General features: G+C 46.3%; 1 protein-coding gene across 1 annotated transcript in view; it reads right to left on the bottom strand.

Moving 5' to 3' along the window:
• Positions 1-9,937, bottom strand: part of TSPAN7 (tetraspanin 7) — a 193,347-nt gene extending 183,410 nt beyond the window's left edge. Inside the window, exon 1 of the mRNA XM_073358333.2 lies at positions 9,653-9,937. Coding sequence (XP_073214434.1) covers positions 9,653-9,733 — 81 coding nt within the window. The 5' untranslated portion in view covers positions 9,734-9,937. The remainder of the gene's footprint in view (positions 1-9,652) is intronic.
• Positions 9,938-17,630: the final 7,693 nt, after the last annotated feature.

Raw genomic sequence — 17,630 nt, 5'->3', positions numbered from 1 at the left:
ATTTAGCAACTGGGAGTAAGGAGAAGCCAGCCAGCACCATGTGACCAGTTTGAGGACTTCTGCCCTAAACACAAGAGCAGCTATCTGCTCAATCATCAGGCCTTAGACATGCTGTTGTATTGGGATCCATTAATGCTGGGGGTGGGGAGAAGGTTGATTTTTCAAGTAACCAAAATTTAAAAAATCGGTCCACTCCAAGTGAAGTATCTTTGTCTCAATTTTAGGCCTGCTCTACAGTATGCGGTTATTTCAGAATTAGCCGAGTTACCTCGAAATAAAACTGGTTCCGTCCACAAAACCAAACCAGTTTTTTCAATTTAAAGGACTCTTTACTCTGATTTCTATACTCCACCTTGGCAAGTGGAGTAGCGCTCAAATCGAGATCGCACTTCTGGGTTATAGGTACTGTGGACACAATTCGATGTTATTGGCCTCCAGGAGCTATGCCAGAATGCTCCCTTGTGACAGCTCTGGACAACACTCTGAACTCTGATGCACTAGCCAGGTAGGCAGTAAAAGCCCCAGGAACTTTTGAATTTCCTGTTTGGTCACCATCAGCACAGTCCACCATCACAGGCGACCATGCAGAGTCCACCATCTCAAGAGACCATGCAGTCCCGGATTCGCAGACGAGCTCCAGCATAGTCCAAATGGAAGGTACTGGATCTCATTGCATGTTGGGGAGACAAATCTGTTATGGCAGAACTATGTTCCAAAAAAAGGAACACAAATGCGTACACTAAAGTCTCCAGGGCCATGACGGAAAGAGGCTACTCCAGGGACACAGAACAGTGTCATACAAAAATCAAGGCGCTCAGGCAAGAGTACCAAAAAGCCAGGGAGGTGAACAGGCGTTCTAGGTCATAGCCCCGTACATGCCACTTCTACCGTGAGCTGCATGCAATTATGGGGAGTGATGACAATATTACTCCCCCACTGTCCGTGGACACCTGCAATGGGGGAGTAGCATGGAGTGAGGAGGAAGAGTTTTTGGAGGACAAAGAGGAGGAGAAGGACAGTGCACAGGTGGCAAGTGAGGAATCTGTTTTTCCCCCCTAGCCAGGAACTATTCTTAACGCTGGAGCCAATAGCCTCCCCCTACTCCCAAAGCATGTTTGTGGACCATGACCCTGGAGAAGGCACTTCTGGTGAGTGAGAGCTTGATCGGAGCCATGCGGTGGGGGGAAACCCAGCCACGCTGGGCTGTTCGCGTTTAGTTTAAAGGGCTCATCCCTTCTCAGAGCCTCATCGGAGCCCCGCAGTGGGTGGGGAGCGGGGAAGGGTGTTGTGTGAAGCGATCCCCCCAGATAGCCCGCAGGCTGCCTGCAAGCTGAATTCTGTTGCCTGGCCGCTGCCTGCAAGCTGAATTCTGTTGCCTGGCCGCATGTGATGGCTTACTCACACCAAAGCAGCAGGCCTTCAGTATAAGAGGCAAAATGAGACCTTGTACAGAAAGAACATGTGCTGTGTACTGTGAACTGCATGTTTCACTGAGAAACAGTGTCCCCTTTGTTCTCTGAAATGTATCTTTTAAAATACTACCCTCCCTTTTTCTCCTCCTGCAGCAGGTGCAAATGTTTCAACGCAGCCCCTGTCTACTCCGTCCCAGAGGCTGGTCCAGATTAGAAGGCAGAAAAAACAAACTCGGGACGACATGTTTGCCGAACTCATGCAGTCCTCCCGCACTGATAGGGCCCAATTGAATGCGTGGAGGCAAACAATTGTGGAGTCACGTAAAGCTTTACATGAATACGGAGAGAGGAGGAACGTGTGCGATGAGAGCAGGCAGGATGCCATGGTCAAGCTCATGGGGAAGCAAACTGACATGCTCTACTTTATGGTGGATCTAATGCGGGAAAGGCAGCAAGACCACAGACTGCCGCTGCAGCCCCTGAATAACCACCCTCCCTCCTCCCCAAGTTCCATAGCCTCCTCACCCAGATGCCCAAAAACACAGGGTGGGGAGTCTACGGGGACCCACACAGTCAAACCCAGAGGACTGCACAAGCAGCAGAAAGCTGGCATATCCTAAATTTTGATTTGGTTTCTGGACTTGTTCTTCCCTCCTCCTCCACCCCCCTAACCCAATACCCCCATCCCCCGTCTAGCTTCTGATTTCTCTCGTACCCTGGCCAGTCATGAAACTAGCTTTCAAAGCTTCTCTGATGTGCAGAGCGCCCTGCTGCAATCTTCTAATTGCCCTGTTGTCTCACTGTGTGAAACTGGCAGCCAGATGAGTTGCCTCAACCACCCACCCTGCCATAAATGTCTCCCCCTTACTCTCACAGATATTGTGGAGCACACAACAAGCAGAAATTACAATTGGAATATTGGTTGCACTGAGATCTAACCGAGTCAGTAAACTGCGCCAGCGTGCTTTCAAAACGTCCAAACACACATTCTACCACCATTCTGCACTTTGCTCAGCCTATAGCTGAACTGCTCCTTACTACTGTCCAGGGTGCCTGTGTACGGCTTCATGAGCCATGGCATTAAGGGGTAGGCTGTGTCCCCGAGGATAACTATAGGCATTTCAACATCCCCAACAGTAACTTTCTGGTCTGGGAAGTAAGTTCCTTCCTCCAGCTGTTCAAACAGACCAGAGTTCCTGAAGATGCGAGCGTCATGCACCTTTCCTGGCCATCCCACAAGGGACGTTTCACCGACATCATTGTGATCCACCAGTCTTTGCAGCACCACAGAAAAGTACCCTTTGCGGTTTATGTACTGGCCGCCCCGGTGTTCCGGAGCCAAGATAGGGATATGCATTTCATCTATCGCCCCGCCGCAGTTAGGGAACCCCAGCGCATTGAAGCCATCCACAATGGTCTGCACATTTCCCAAAGTCACTACCCTTGATAGCAGCTGGTCAATGATTGTGTTGGCTACTTGCAGCACAGCAGCCCCCACAGTAGATTTCCCCACTCCAAACTGATTCCCAACTGACCAGTAGCTGTCGGGCGCTGCAAGCCTCCACAGGGCTATGGCCACTTGCTTCTCAACTGTGAGGGTAACTCTCATTTTGGTGTCTTTGCGCTTCAGGGCAGGGGACTATAAGTCACAAAGTTCCATGAAAGTGGCCCTACACATATGAAAGTTTCTCAGCCACTGGGAATCATCCCATACCTGTAACACTATGCTGTCCCACAAGTCTGTGCTTGTTTCCTGGGCCCTGAATCAGCGTTCCACAGCACGAACCTGGCCCAACAGCACCATAATCTCCCAATCGCCACATGCCGTACCGTCTGTGTCCATGTCCTCCTCAGTATAGTAATCGCGCTGTCATCACTTCCTCGCCCGGTTTTGCAGGTACTGCACATACTGCTGGATAATGCGCAAGGTATTTACAATTGTCAAAACTGCAGTGGAGATCTGATCGGGCTCCATGGCTGTGGCGCCTGCACGGGTAATCCTGGAAAAAGGGCGCGAAACGTAGGAGAGCAGAGTGGCAGCGGAAGCTGTGCTGTTTGGTTCACAGTAGCCAAACAAAGGCTGAAAATGGTTGTCTTCTGTGGCTTTCACAGAGGTGGGAGCCCAGGACAGACAACATGGAGAAGCTCGGAAGCTTGGCAATAGCGGGAGAGCAGACTTGGCGGCGGAAGCTGTGCTGCTCGGTTCATGATGCCGAGCAGAGTTGAGTTGGAGAGGTGGATTCATAGTAGGAGAGCAGCGGTGCACCGTCTGCTGAAAGCAGTATGGCGTCTGCACACCAAAAAGGCACAAAACGATTGTCTGCCTTAGCTTTCTGATGACACACACCCAGAAACACCCGCAAGAATGCTTTTGCCCCATGATGCACTGGGAGCTTAACCCAGAATTCCAATGGGTGGTGGGGACTGCAGGAACTGTGGAATAGCTACCCACAGTGCACCGCTCCGACATTCGATGCTAGCCTTGGTACGGTGGACGCAATCCGCCGAATTCACACACTTTAGTGGGGACACAGAAAACCAAATGTATAAAATAGCTTCCGAAAATTCGAATAGAATAATTTCGAAATAATTTCGTATTGTAGACGTACCCTTAGAAAGTGTATTAAAACCTGGTTTAGTTCTATGAAAGGTAAATGTTAATCTATTTGAAATATCTCATCCATTGAAGTTGGTTGCTCTTCCATTCAATGGTCCATATTTTAAACATACTTTTATGAGCACCAGGTTTGCAAGGATTTATTTTCTGCTTCCGTATTTTTTTTTTTTTTTCAAAACAGGGCTTGCCTTCAAGCTTGGGATGCCAAGAGTTTCCACTTTTCTGTAGTGTTCTTTTCAGAATGGTATCAAATGAGTTTACTTGTTTCAAGTGTTAACTCAAGGGTCACAGATTTTGCACCTTTAAAATGTAATAAACTTTGAGCAATAGACAAAACCTTGTCTTTCACAGCAAAGTAACCTGAACACAACCAATCCCCATTTTCTTAAGACTCCCTCCCAAAAGACAAAGACAAAGAAAGACTGGACCGGTAATTGTTTTATTTGGGTGATGCCCAAATGCACTGCAAAGGTTTTGGAATGCTATCATATTAGGAGCATACATTTAAACATACAACAATTTAAGACACAAGTTAATAAATGGATACCTAGAGAATTCTCTCCTCTACAGAAAATCCATTTTGAATTCTAATGCAAAACCTTTTAAACCAGAAAATATTGAATTTCTTTGCAATCTACTTGTACAGAAACTTGAAAGGAGAAAAATAAAGGTAGATAATAGAACAGTATGGCTTTTTGCTACTTTTTCTGAAACTGGTGCTTGCACTGTAGAATCCTGATTAGGAAAGATGTGGTTGTTGAATTTTTATTACAACTTCCCTTACAGACTAAAACCAGTAACCCTAGGCATTCAAATTACTATGAATAAGAATACATATAAGCACATAAGATTTTTAATCTCTGCTTTTGAAGTTTTCTGCCATGCTCACATATTTACAGAAAAGGGGGTTGGGGGAGGAAGCTATCAAAAAGTCAACATTATTAAGTAAAACTGATTTGGAAATGAGTGGGCTAGATACAGTATGAAATCAGAGTAAAGTAACTCTTCATTAACACCCTGCAGCTCTGCTATTGTTAAGGCAGCAGTCTCACTCAGTGTTTCTACTAGAAACCCTGATTTTCAGGCACCTATCCCATCAATAAAGCTTGCTCTAGAATTAAATTTAGAAAATAGTCACTCACAGAGGGAACATTTTGGATATTTGATGTCTTTAAAAAAGGAAATTCTATTAAGAGACCTTTTTGAACGTTGTACTTCATATGAGTATCAAAAAAGTGTATTGGTTTTAGCCAACTGGTTTCTGCCCCCCAATGGGTAATAACATCCCTGCCAGTCATCTGAAGGGGTCCCCACACATTTCCCCTTCTCTCCATTGCTCCCTTCCTCAAGGTTTTACACTACAACCCCCATGTTCATAGCTACAATAGACCAGGCAGCTCATCAAAAGCCAGACGGACTGACTGCAGTTGGGTGATACAGGACTTTCCTCCTCATGAGTTCAGCACCCTGCCTCACAGTCATCTGAGGGAGGCTTTTATTAAAATAAAAGTTTGCAAACCATTCATTCATAACATTGGCCTATTTGCTTGTGACAGTGAAATAAAAATCTCAGATATGCACTTTAGAAAAGTAGCTGGTTTTCGTATTTATTATGTCTTCAGACCCATGGATTGAAACTACCTGAAAGGGGGTTCCAAAGAGGATGGCTCTAGACTGTTCTCAATGGTAGCAGATGACAGAACGAGGAGTAATGGTCTCAAGTTGCAGTGGGGGAGGTTTAGATTGGATATTAGGAAAAACTTTTTCACTAAGAGGGTGGTGAAACACTGGAATGCGTTACCTAGGGAGGTGGTAGAATCTCCTTCCTTAGAGGTTTTTAAGGTCAGGCTTGACAAAGCCCTGGCTGGGATGATTTAACTGGGAATTGGTCCTGCTTTGAGCAGGGGGTTGGACTAGATGACCTTCTGGGGTCCCTTCCAACCCTGATATTCTATGATTCTATGATTCTATGGATTGAAACTGGGGCCAGTTCTCTGATCTACTTGGGCCTCTATGCTACTCCACTGGCATAAAGGTATGAAAATGGCACCCCAGGAAATACCCCAACATAAGATGGTTCCCTGGATGCACAAAGTTGTCCCAATGGCTCTATACTGCAGCATCCAACATGCTGTTGAGAGGGAGGGGATGTGGCCATAACACACTATCTTCTTGATATTTTGACAATAGGCCAATTCTGCTCTAATTTATACCAGCAGCCAAACCAAGCTTAGTTTTTACCCTCCCTGAGTTCCTAGGCCAAGTGAAGAGCAGAGCAATGAATAATCAGGTTCTGTGATGGGTGCTCTGTCTCTTTAGTAGACTGTCTGGGGTTTGTTTTCCCCTTTGAGATTCAGTTCTGCTCAACCCAGGTTTTCTACTCTTGTGTGACGCGTGTGTGTGTGTAAGTGAATGTGATGCCAATGAAGTTGGAAGAGTAGTAGATTTTTGTTTATTGTTGCAGTATTCTCTCTTTCGTTATTCTTTCTATCCTCCCCAAGAAACAAGGAAGAAGGGAAACAGACAAATGCATACTCTTGTTTAAATGTTGGAGACTGTCCAGTTTCTAATGCCTGGAAGACTCATATTAGCCAAACCCTGTTGGGGGCAGAGATGCTACTGGTTAGCAAATGGGAATCGAAGGACTTGTTTAGATAAGAGAAAATTGGTATAACCTCCCCTCCTCCCCTGGTGTAGACACAAATGGGGCAAAAAGGATCTTACCAGCAGGACATACGCCAAAAAAATATTTACTGGGGATAAATCACATAGCTGCATGGCTGGTGTTACACCCTTGTAATGAGTCTACTCTGGAGGTTTGCACCAATATAGTTAGATCTGGGTTTAGTTTTGTTTCTTTTTATTCTGGGGACTAACACAATCTTTTTTGTTGTTGTTCAAATCTGACTCGCCTGGATCACTATTTTTCTTTACAAGCCAACCCAGTTGCCTAGTCTCTATCACAAGCCTGCAGATTTTTTTAAACGGGATTAGTGCTCATGAAATGTGCTGGCTCGACTGGCCTGCAGATTTAAGTCTTTTGTTTATCCAGAGCACACGGATAACAGAGACCTAGTGGTTACCATTATAAAGGCAACATTTGAAAAGGTATTCACCAGGGATTTTGCAGTTATTCCCTAATTGTATAGGGGGAAAGGTATTCTCTTAGATCCTACTGTGTGATAATTGCTGGGAAGAACAACTTTTTCATTTATGACAACAGTACAAACTTCATCTATTTGCCTGAGCCCTGAGCAGAAGGAACTACTTGTAGGCATGAGAGAATAATTCAGTGTTACTGCCCATTTAAATCACCAGGCCCTTCGGTTGTGGGTGCCACCAAAATTGCCAAACAATGTTAACAAAGGTGGTGGGTTTTAACATGGACGCTACCATAACAATGGGTTAGCAGATTAAATTCAGTGGGGAGGAGTCTTTTGAATGAAGCATATAAATTAACATAAGAAAAATGATGTGCACTTTGAAAATGCAGAGTATTAGTTATGTGCTCATGGTTATTACTGTGAATGGGCAATTTCTATTTAGAATATAGCAAGTGGAATGATGTAACATCTAGTTACTGTATTTCAAAGAGACTGCATATTACAGAGTTATTAAAATGGTAATATACACTAAGCTTGTATTAATATGAAGTGACAAGCATGTTTCAGCATATTGCGTCAATGAAGTTCAGATTAAAATCTCTACTAGTACTCAGTGGGGCCATTATACTGTATCATCACCATGTACCATTAAAGAGAGTCTTTAATCTGCAGATCACTGCCAGGATATGCTGCTCATGTCAGCGATCTGCTGAGTAAAAGATCAGGTTGCTATGAAAATATCAACCCCATGGGTATGTTTAAAAATCCAGGGCCCCCATTACTCAATCATTATACCTCATTAATGTATCTGGGTCAAAAAGAATTAGTTGCACGATTCTGAATTTGGTTATAAACACATGACAGACACCATGACACAGATAAAGTCAGAAAACATGCCACTGGCTTTTGTTAGGAATCTAGCCTGACCAAGTACCCACTATGTTTTTAATTTCAATAAATATTTTTAAATTACCAGTTTATTTTCACACAAGACATTTGCTTTTCTGAGTAGCTGCAAGCTAAACCAGAAACACAAACTTGAAGGGAACGGTCAGAGAAAACCCACAGAGTAAAATCACAGAGAAATGCTTTTCTTTCCCCCACCTTATACACACTCCACAATGGAGGCATGGTGGCCAGCAACACCCAACAGGTTTGCAGTTCCTCACCACCAATATCAGCATTGCAAGTTATGCAGTATCAGCATAAGAGATTTGCAAGGGTGACAAAAAAGAAAACATGGTTGTTGAAATGTCTTATACCTGTGCATAGCTGCCCTGCTTCAACAGCAGGAGATTGGCTTCAGATAAGGTACAAACCATGGGAAAGTGCAGTCGCTTCACCAGACATGCACTGCTAAAAAACTGAAATGTACAAATATGATTTATTCTCTACATGGCATAAGCTTTCTGTAACACAGAGATAACAACTCCTGTGAATGAGTGCAACAATAAAGTTGATCATGCTAAATGCACACGGCACTTACCAAAAATCTGATTTGAGGGGTGGGCAGTAGAGGGAAGATTGGTGAGCAGCCTCCAAAATACACTGGGTACCAGCCAAAAAGGGGCTGACAGCTTTTTTACAGAAACCCATAACGTGCTACTGACTTTAAAATAGCAAACAAAGCCCAACCTTATAAAATTCCTACCTGCTCCTTCCCATGATATTTCATATTACATTCCCCTTCACAAATGGGCTGTGCATACTTCAGAAGGGAGATGGAGAACCAACAGGGCTGTACCGCTATGGTTAAAGCATCCCATTCCCCCTGTACCGGTGCAGCACGCACCAAGCATCTCATGTATAAACACCAGGTTAGTCTGCAACGAGGGCCCCGCTAGTCAATATCATGTTTTTGGCCCCAGGCTGTCATTCAGAAGCCCCTTTGGTAATAAGCAGGGATACCCAGCTCCCTTTGCACAGGGGCAGCAGCTGGGTCCCCACCTCCCTGTGTATGTTTGGCAGGCGACGGAGGGGGGCGGGGGAGTGAAGCTGTCATGAACGTGTGGCCAGCAGCCTAGGAGAGGCTACAGAAAGGCATAGGGCTACATTTCTAACAGCAGGGAAATCACAGTGGGAGCAAACTTCAGATCCGAGATGCAGCTTATTGCATGTAACTACCCCACCAGCGCAGCCTGCTGCCCTGAGACACAAGGATACCGAGAGAGGGAACCAGCAAGGCACAGAACGACAGACACACGCCGCCCCAGTAACTCGCTCGCTCGCTGCGTTTGTTCCTGTGGGGCGGCGGGGGGGGGGTTCAGCCCAAACAAAAACAAAAAATCTGGGACCAATCCGAATATGCCCCCAACGGGCAAGTCAATGACTCCCTAGGACGCGGAGCCGAGGGAGGCGCCGGGCACCTTGCAGGAGGAGAGCCCACCCGGGCGTTTGCGCAGCGAACCCGAGCGGCAGCTGCGGCTGCGGCTCCCCGCGCAACGCACCCAATATAACCCCCCTGGCCCCGCACGGCCCCGGTGCGGGGGGCTCACGCCGCGCCCCCAGCCCGCACTCACCCAGAAGACGAAGGAGTAGATGATGAGCAGGGTTTTCAGACACGTTATCACGGGTTTGGTCTCCATTCTCCTCGATGCCATACTACTGAGGGCCCGGCTGCTGGGGAAGGGGAGGGGGCGGGGAAGGGGGGGGCTCAGCGCTCGGCTCGCTCCAGCCTGCGGCTTATCCGCGCCGCCTGCCCCGCTCGCCGCTCAGTCACGGCGCCGCCGCCCGCCCCGCCTCCTGCCCGAGCCCAGCATTGTGGAGTCACAGCCGCCGCCGGGAGCGCGGCGCGCTGCCTGCCCAGCCCAGCCCAGCCCAGCCCAGCCCGGCGCGGGAGGGAGGGAGCGAGCCGCACACGCGCCCCCTGCTGCTGGGCCCGGCCCCTGCCGCCAGGCTCGGGGAACGCGCCGCTGCGCGGTCCCCGCCCCAGCCCGTTAACCCTGCGCCTGGTCTCCCCGGCCGCGGGACGCTACCTGGGCAGGGGCGCCGGAATTCCGCCGCATGAAATCCCACCCGGACAAGTGCCGGGCACCGGGGTGAGCTCCAGCCAAGGCTCTTCACGGAACTGGCACATGAACTTGCAAGCCCAAGAGCAAGGATTTCTAAGGAATCCATATACTCAGGGTTCGTACCGTCGGGCGGCAGGGATTGCAAATATGTACATTGTGTTTGTATATTATAGTCTAGTAGCTATATTTAAGAAAGGGAAAAAAGTGATTCAGGAAATCACAGGTGCCGCCTTCCAACTTTCCCTGGGGGGGCTCAACCCCCCACTCAGCCCCCCGGCCCCACCCCCAAGGCCCCACCTACAGTTGACAGGTATCCCGTTTTGGACCAGAATGGCCCGTCGAAAAGGGACCCTAGCGGCTCCGGTCAGCACCACTGACCGGGCCCTTAAAAGTCCAGTCGGCTGCACAGCAGAGCTACGGCAGGCTCCCTGCCGGCCGTGGCTTGGTGCGGCTCCTGGAAGCAGCAGTATGTCCCCCCTCCAGCTCCTACACATAGGGGCAGCTTGGGGGCTCCACACGCTGTCCCCGAACCAAGTGCCAGCTCTGCAGCTCCCATTGGCCGGGAACCACAGACAATGGGAGCTGCAGGAGCAGCGCCTGCAGACTGGGCAGCGTGCAGAGCCACCTGGCCGCACCTCCATGTAGGAGCCAGAGGAGGGACATGCAGCTGCTACCAGGAGCTGCTTGAGGTAAGTACCACCTGGAGCCTACAACTGCTCCCATGCCCCAACCCCCTACCTCAGTCCTGATTCCCCTCCCGCCCTTCAAACCCCTTGGTCCCTTGGTCCCAGCCTCACAGGAGCATCCTCCTGCACCCCAAATCCCTCATCCTCAGCCTCACACAAGAGTCTGAACCCCCAGCCCATACCCCCTTCCCCACCCCTGCCTCAGCCCAGTGCCCCCTCCCATATTCTGAACCCCTTGGCTCCACCTCCCAAGCCCGGAGCACTCTCCTACACCCCAAACCCCTCTTCCCCAGCCCCACCAGAGTGGCTGCAGAGTGGCTGCACCACCAGCCAGAGACCTCACACCCCCCACATTCCAACAGCCTGCCCCAGCCCGGAGCCCCCTCCCACACTCCAAACCCCTCAGCCCCAGCCCAGAGCCCCCTCCTGTACCCCAAATCCCTCATCCCTGTCCCCACCCCAGAGCCCGCACCCCCAACTGGAGCCCTCACCCCCCTCCCACAGCCCAACCTCCTGCCCCAGCCCAGAGTCCCCTCCCACACTCCAAACTCCTCAGCCCCAGCGTGAAGCCCCTTCCTGCACCCCAAATCCCTTATCCCTGACCCCACCCCAAAGCCCTCACCCCCTCCCACATCCCAACCCACTGCCTCAGCTCGGAGCCCCCTCCCGCACCCTGAACTCCTAATTTCTGGCCCCACCTCGGACCCCGCACCCTCAGCTGGAGCCCTCCTTCACCCCAGCAGTCTGAGCCAGCCCATGGAAAATGAGCAAGTGAGAGTGGGAAGGGCCTTGGAGGAGGGGCAAAGTTTATGACTTTTGTACATAATTCCACATTTCTAAGGGGCAAAATTTATGACTTTTGTACATAATTCCACATTTCTAAGTTCAACTTTCCTGATAAAGAGATTGCACTACAGTATTTATATTAGCTGAATTGAAATATACTATTTCTTTTATTTTTACAGTGCAAATATTTGTAATAAAAATAAATATAATATGAGCACTGTACACTTTGAGTTCTGTGTTGTAACTGATATCAATATATTTGAAAAAGTAAAAAAATCCATATTTAAACAATAATAGAATACTATTTATATAACAGCATGATTAATTGCACGATTAATTAATTTTTTTAATCGTGTGATTAACTGCAATTAAATTTTAATCGCTTGACAGCCCTACTTTAAATCAAGATTTAAGGACTTCAGTAACTCAACCAGAGATTATGGGCCTATTACAAGAGGAGCAGGGTGAGGTTCTTGTGGTCTGCAATGTTCAGGAGGTCAGACTAGATGATCACAATGGTCCCTTCTGGCCTTAAAGTCTATGAGTCTACTTCACTTAGGCAGGAAAAATCAAATGCACAACTACAAAATTGGGAATAACTGGCTAGGTAGTAGTGCTGCTGAAAAGGATCTGGGAGTTCTAGCAGATCACAAATTGAATATGAATCAATGAAGAGATGCAGTTGCAAAAGGCTAATGTTTTGGGGTGTGTTAACATGAGTTGTTGTATGTAAGACAAGGGAGGTATTTGTCCCACTCTCCTCAGCAGGAAAACTGTGTCCAATTCTGGGCACCACACTGTAGGGAAGATGGGGACAAATTGGGGAGAGTCCTGAGGATAGCAACAAAAATGATAAAGATTTAGAAAACCTGACCTTTGAGTAAAGGTTAGAAAAACTGGGCATTGTTAGTCTTGAGAAAAGAAGACTGAGGGGGGACCTTATCACAGTCTTCAAATGTGTGAAAGGCTCTCATAAAGAGGACTGTGATCAATTGTTCTCCATGTTTAATGAAGGTAGGACAAGAAGTAATGGGCTTAATCAGAAGCAAGGGAGATTTAGGTTAGATATTAGGAGAAACTTTCTAACTATAAGGACAGTTAAGCTCTGCAATGGGCTTCCAAGGGAGGTTATGGAATCCCCATCTGTCATAAAAATAAAGAGAAGGGTAACTACCTTTCTGTATACAGTGCTATAAAATCCCTCCTGGCCAGAGGCAGAACCTTTCACCTGTAAAGGGTTAAGAAGCTAAGATAACCTCGCTGGCACCTGACCAAAATGACCAATGAGGAGACAAGATACTTTAAAAGCTGGAGGGGGAGGGAGGAAGGAGACAAAGGGTCTGTCTGTCTGTGTGATGCTTTTGCCGGGAACAGATCAGGAATGCAGTCTCAGAAACTCTGTTAAGTTAGTAAGTAATCTAACTAGAAATGTGATAGATTTCCTTTTGTTTAATGGTTGGTAAAATAAGCTGTGCTGAATGGAATGTATATTCCTGTTTTTGTGTCTTTTTGTAACTTAAGGTTTTGCCTAGAGGGATTCTCTATGTTTTGAACCTGATTATCCTGTAAGGTATTTACCATCCTGATTTTACAGAGGTGATTCTTTTACCTTTTCTTTAATTAAAATTCTTCTTTTAAGAACCTGATTGATTTTTTCATTGTTCTTAAGATCCAAAGGTTTGCATCTGTGTTCACTTGTACAAACTGGTGAGGATTTTTATCAAGCCTTCCCCAGGAAAGGGGGTGTAAGGCTTGGGGGGATATTTTGGGGAAAGACATCTCCAACTGGTCTCTTTCCCTGTTCTTTGTTTAACACGCTTGGTGGTGGCAGCATATGGTTCAAGAACAAGGCAAAGTTTGTAGTCTGGGAAAGTTTAACCTAAGCTGGTACGAATAAGCTTAGGGGGTCTTTCATGCAGGTCCCCACATCTGTACCCTAGAGTTCAGAGTGGGGAAGGAACCTTGACACCATCAATGAAGGTTTTTAAGAATTGGTTGGACAAACACCTGTCAGGGATGGTCTAGGTTTACGTGGTCCTGCCTCAGCCCAGAGGGCTGGACTTGATGACTTCTCCAGGTCCCTTCCAGTCCTGAATGTCACCGATTCTATAAGCAAAAATATCCTTCCTTTCTACCAAACATCCAAGTATATGGGCCTATATGGATATAGACCAAAACTAGAACCTGAAATTGAAACTTCTTTGCTTTAGTTTTGGGGGAGGAGGAAAATTTATTCAAATTCCTAGTCCCTAGTGTTTTCCATCCACTCGGCCCTAAAACCAGAAGGGGCCTATTTTCCGGTTCTGGTGTGTGGATGCAAGTAAAATCTCTCAATTTTGCCCTAAAATTGCAGATATTTTGCAAAAACAGATGATCTCACAAGATTCTGTAATTCAAGATGGCAGATATCTCATCAGTTCAGCTGATATAAGATTTTTCCCATTTTGGAATTAAATCTTAAAAAAACAGCTCATGAAGTTTGAGAGTTGCTGCATCCAAATTCAAACTTTTGCCCTGATTCAGCGTCCTGGCACTCAACCCTGCAGTGGTGGGTGAACGGGCAGTGTGAGCACTGGCTCCAGCCATCCAGAGTCCCTGGCCGCAGGCCGGCAAGCCCCAGCCCAGGGACCCAGCCACAGGGGGGGAAGAGCCGCAGTCTGTGCCGGGAAAAGCAGGAGGGGGCCTGGGGGCAGAGCGTGGGCAGAGCCACACAAGGCTGTTTGTGGAGGCTTAGCCTCTCCTGGCCTTTTGATACCCACCACCCATGGGCTAACTTACAACAGAAATAAAATAGTTAGGTTTTTAAGCAGCATCCTGTTTCCAGGCCTTCCAGGTGTAGTTCAGCAATAGATGCAATGGGAAGGTGTTAATTCAGACCTCATGGTTCAGGGAACAATGTTAGAAAGAGAAAACAGCCACTATATGTGTGTGTTTGTAAAACAGAAAGATTTTGCAATGAAGGATGCAGCAAGAGTTTTACTGGGTTTAAGTTTATGACTTTAGAAGCTGCTCATTTTAATGGATAGCACACTGCTCCCGGAACACAATGAGGGCATTTAAACAAGGATTGGAGGGAGAGTTCTGCATGAGTTACTGATTTTTTTTTTGATGTTTTTATCACTTTTCTGGAAAACTGATATGACAGGTGCATAAATCTTTATTGAACTGGACCATTAAAATGTAAATAAGTGTGGTTTCTGCAAATAAAATATATACTGATGCTAACAATTGTTATAAATATTCACTGTACAAAAATTATAAAAAGAGGATCTTTGTCAGAGAATAAAGAAACAAGGAATTGAAAGACTTATCTTTATTTCCTGGTCCTAGACAGGGGTCAGGGCTACAAAAGGTTTATATTCCTGTCACATGACAGGGGTAAGTATCTACTGAATCCAATGACTACTATTATACCTCTCACAAACAAACACAAACACACACTTTCTTTTTTCTAATCAAATGCAAAGTAAAGATAATATCAACCAAAACGAGACAAAAAAAACCAGCCAATTAATAAAACACACAGAGAGATGTTTCCGGCGGAGGCCAGGTTTACAAAAGGTTATGGCCAAAATTTTAAAAAGTAGCCATTGATTTGGGGTGTCTCTGTTTTGGGGGACCCAACTTGAGATTCCTTAGGTGCCTCAACCTGGGCACCTAAAATTGAGACACCTCAAATCAGTGGCCACATTTGAAAAGTTTAGCCCAAATCCCAGTCAAAGGGCAGGGCTCAGTAACCACACTATGTCAAGTGGTTACTGGTACAGAGAGAGTGCTACCCTCCCCTGCTCCCTGGGATTCTGTATAGGATTTCCCACTGCAGAATTTTGAGGGTTCCAGCTGCTCTTCACAGAAACATGAACATATTGGTTCAGACCAGGTTCAAGAGGGTGCAGCAGAGAAAGGAAGAGCTTGTGATACAAAGGGTCAGCCTCAAGTGACTGAGACCTCATTTGATCCTCAAACTGACATGAAATTGTAACTGCAAGGGCAAAACCCTGCTGGAAGGCTGTGACTTACCCATCCTCCACATGGAGGTTTTGGTAACACCTGGTAAGCTTTGGCATGCATGTAGACTGTTTATTGTTTTATTATGTTTTCTCTGTCATGCTTTTGTCTAAAATAAACGTACTGTGCTCTGTGAAAGCTGGCTGGTCACTGGTACTCACGCTGTCATAGTCCCTAGGAGAAAACAGAACAGCAAGCAGGGTCAGACCTGCTGGCATAGTCACGGTGACTTGCAGGGAAACAGCAAGCCTACATCCCCCATCTGGCGGGAGAACATCTCTGACGGCTGGAGGCCTGAGACCTAACAGGGCTCCCAAGATTAGATCACAGAGGGGGCAGAGAAGCACTTAACCCTGTGCCAAACTGTGACAAAGGCTGCAGACCTGAATCTGCCTATATCATGTATTAAAATATGGAAGGTGTACTAATACAGCAAACATTTTCAGGTTTAAAGGGAATTAAGAGTATGAGTCCTAACCTGGAGCCACGGCATGCATGCATTGAGGATTCATGCTAAATATCTGCAATTATTTGATCTTATTTTGGCAGGGTTAGGAATGCAAAACATTTGCTGAATGAAGTCACAGTAGGCATTTTGTTCAAGCAAAATAAATCTTTAGTGTTATAATCTATTCTCCCCACCCTGCCCCGTGGCGTAAGGCAAAGTAATTGCTCTTATTTATATACCTATTGTCAATAAAAGAGCATTTTTACAAAATGAATACATTTTTAGTTATATTTTCTGAAAAGCGCATCTTTAACATATCATGTCTATTTTCAGGGAGTTCTGCTGAGAACTCCACTACCCATGAGCTCACTTTTGTTCATATTGTGTAGAAAACAGTCACTTTTACAAAAAAAAGATTTTGTACTCCAAGTTTCAGTCCTGAGAAACTTTCATCCCTGAGTTAAAAACCCTGACCAGTGGTTTAAAGGAGGGATGCTTCCTTCTCTTTCTTCTGTGCTTGAGGCTACCACTATTTTTTGGGAGATTAAATAAAAGTTTGCTGGAAAAAAGGGGTAGAAGGATGTAAACATCAATTATAGCTGGCATAATAAAGCCTAGCACCTTTCAGGTCACTTGGCTCTCCTCATGCCCACGCAAGCCCTTTCTAGCTGCCCTGTGGCACTGTTTATGGTAAAAGATTGCAACCTCTGCTGTCCTTGACAGGGTACTCAAGTTTATAATCCACTCCTGACTCAGCCTCCCCTGAGATCAGGGTTCACTTTCTCTCCATGTTGCCTGCCAGTGATTGTCCCCAACTAACAGTATCTATGACCTAGTTCAGCCTCTCTCCAACAAAAGTCATTTTTATTGGCAAGACACAGAAAACAAAGAGCAAATCACAAATAAAAGTTGATAACAGTTTTGCTGCAGTAATTTGTCCCTGGACAAGCCTAGCCAGCCCCAAATCTTAGTTACATACACACCTATGAGCTACAATTTATTATTTATCAAAGCAGAGACCTTGCAGAACAGCCAATCCTTTATGTGACTCACAGCTGCCTTGATGCAGGTCACTCTCTCAGCTCCAAGCCCCAAAGTCTGTGTTACAAGGAAGTGTCAGGTTTCATATGTTCCTAAGGAAATCCAAGGTTACACAGCAAATCTCAAAGAATTATTTGGCTCAAGAGCGACCCCGTAAATAGCCAAACAGCCCTAGCGAAGCCAATGGAGTTGCACCCATATACAGCAAGAGTTGAATTTGACCTATGATCCTGTGTCCTGTAGCAGGGAGATGAGGAAGCAAATTTAGACTTTGTGCAAATTCGTTGACTTCAGTGGAGTTACACTAGGGCTGCCTTTGGCCTGCAAGATTTACGCAGGTCACAGCACTATTGTGGGATGACATTGTTCTTGGATCAATAGACGATGACACAGTTCATTTCTTTCTGTTACGTTAGCTTTTGTTTCTAGAGCTGCCAATTAATTTTCCTTTCTTAAAACTCAGTTACAGTGCATTTCTGTTTCTTTTCCTTGGTGAGCACAACATTGCTCCTGAGTA

This window comes from Lepidochelys kempii, chromosome 1 (genome assembly GCF_965140285.1).
Source record: "Lepidochelys kempii isolate rLepKem1 chromosome 1, rLepKem1.hap1, whole genome shotgun sequence".
NCBI lineage: Eukaryota > Metazoa > Chordata > Testudines > Cheloniidae > Lepidochelys > Lepidochelys kempii.
The sequence above is the reverse complement of the archived record's forward strand: the minus strand, read 5'-3'. Positions and strand labels throughout refer to the sequence as shown.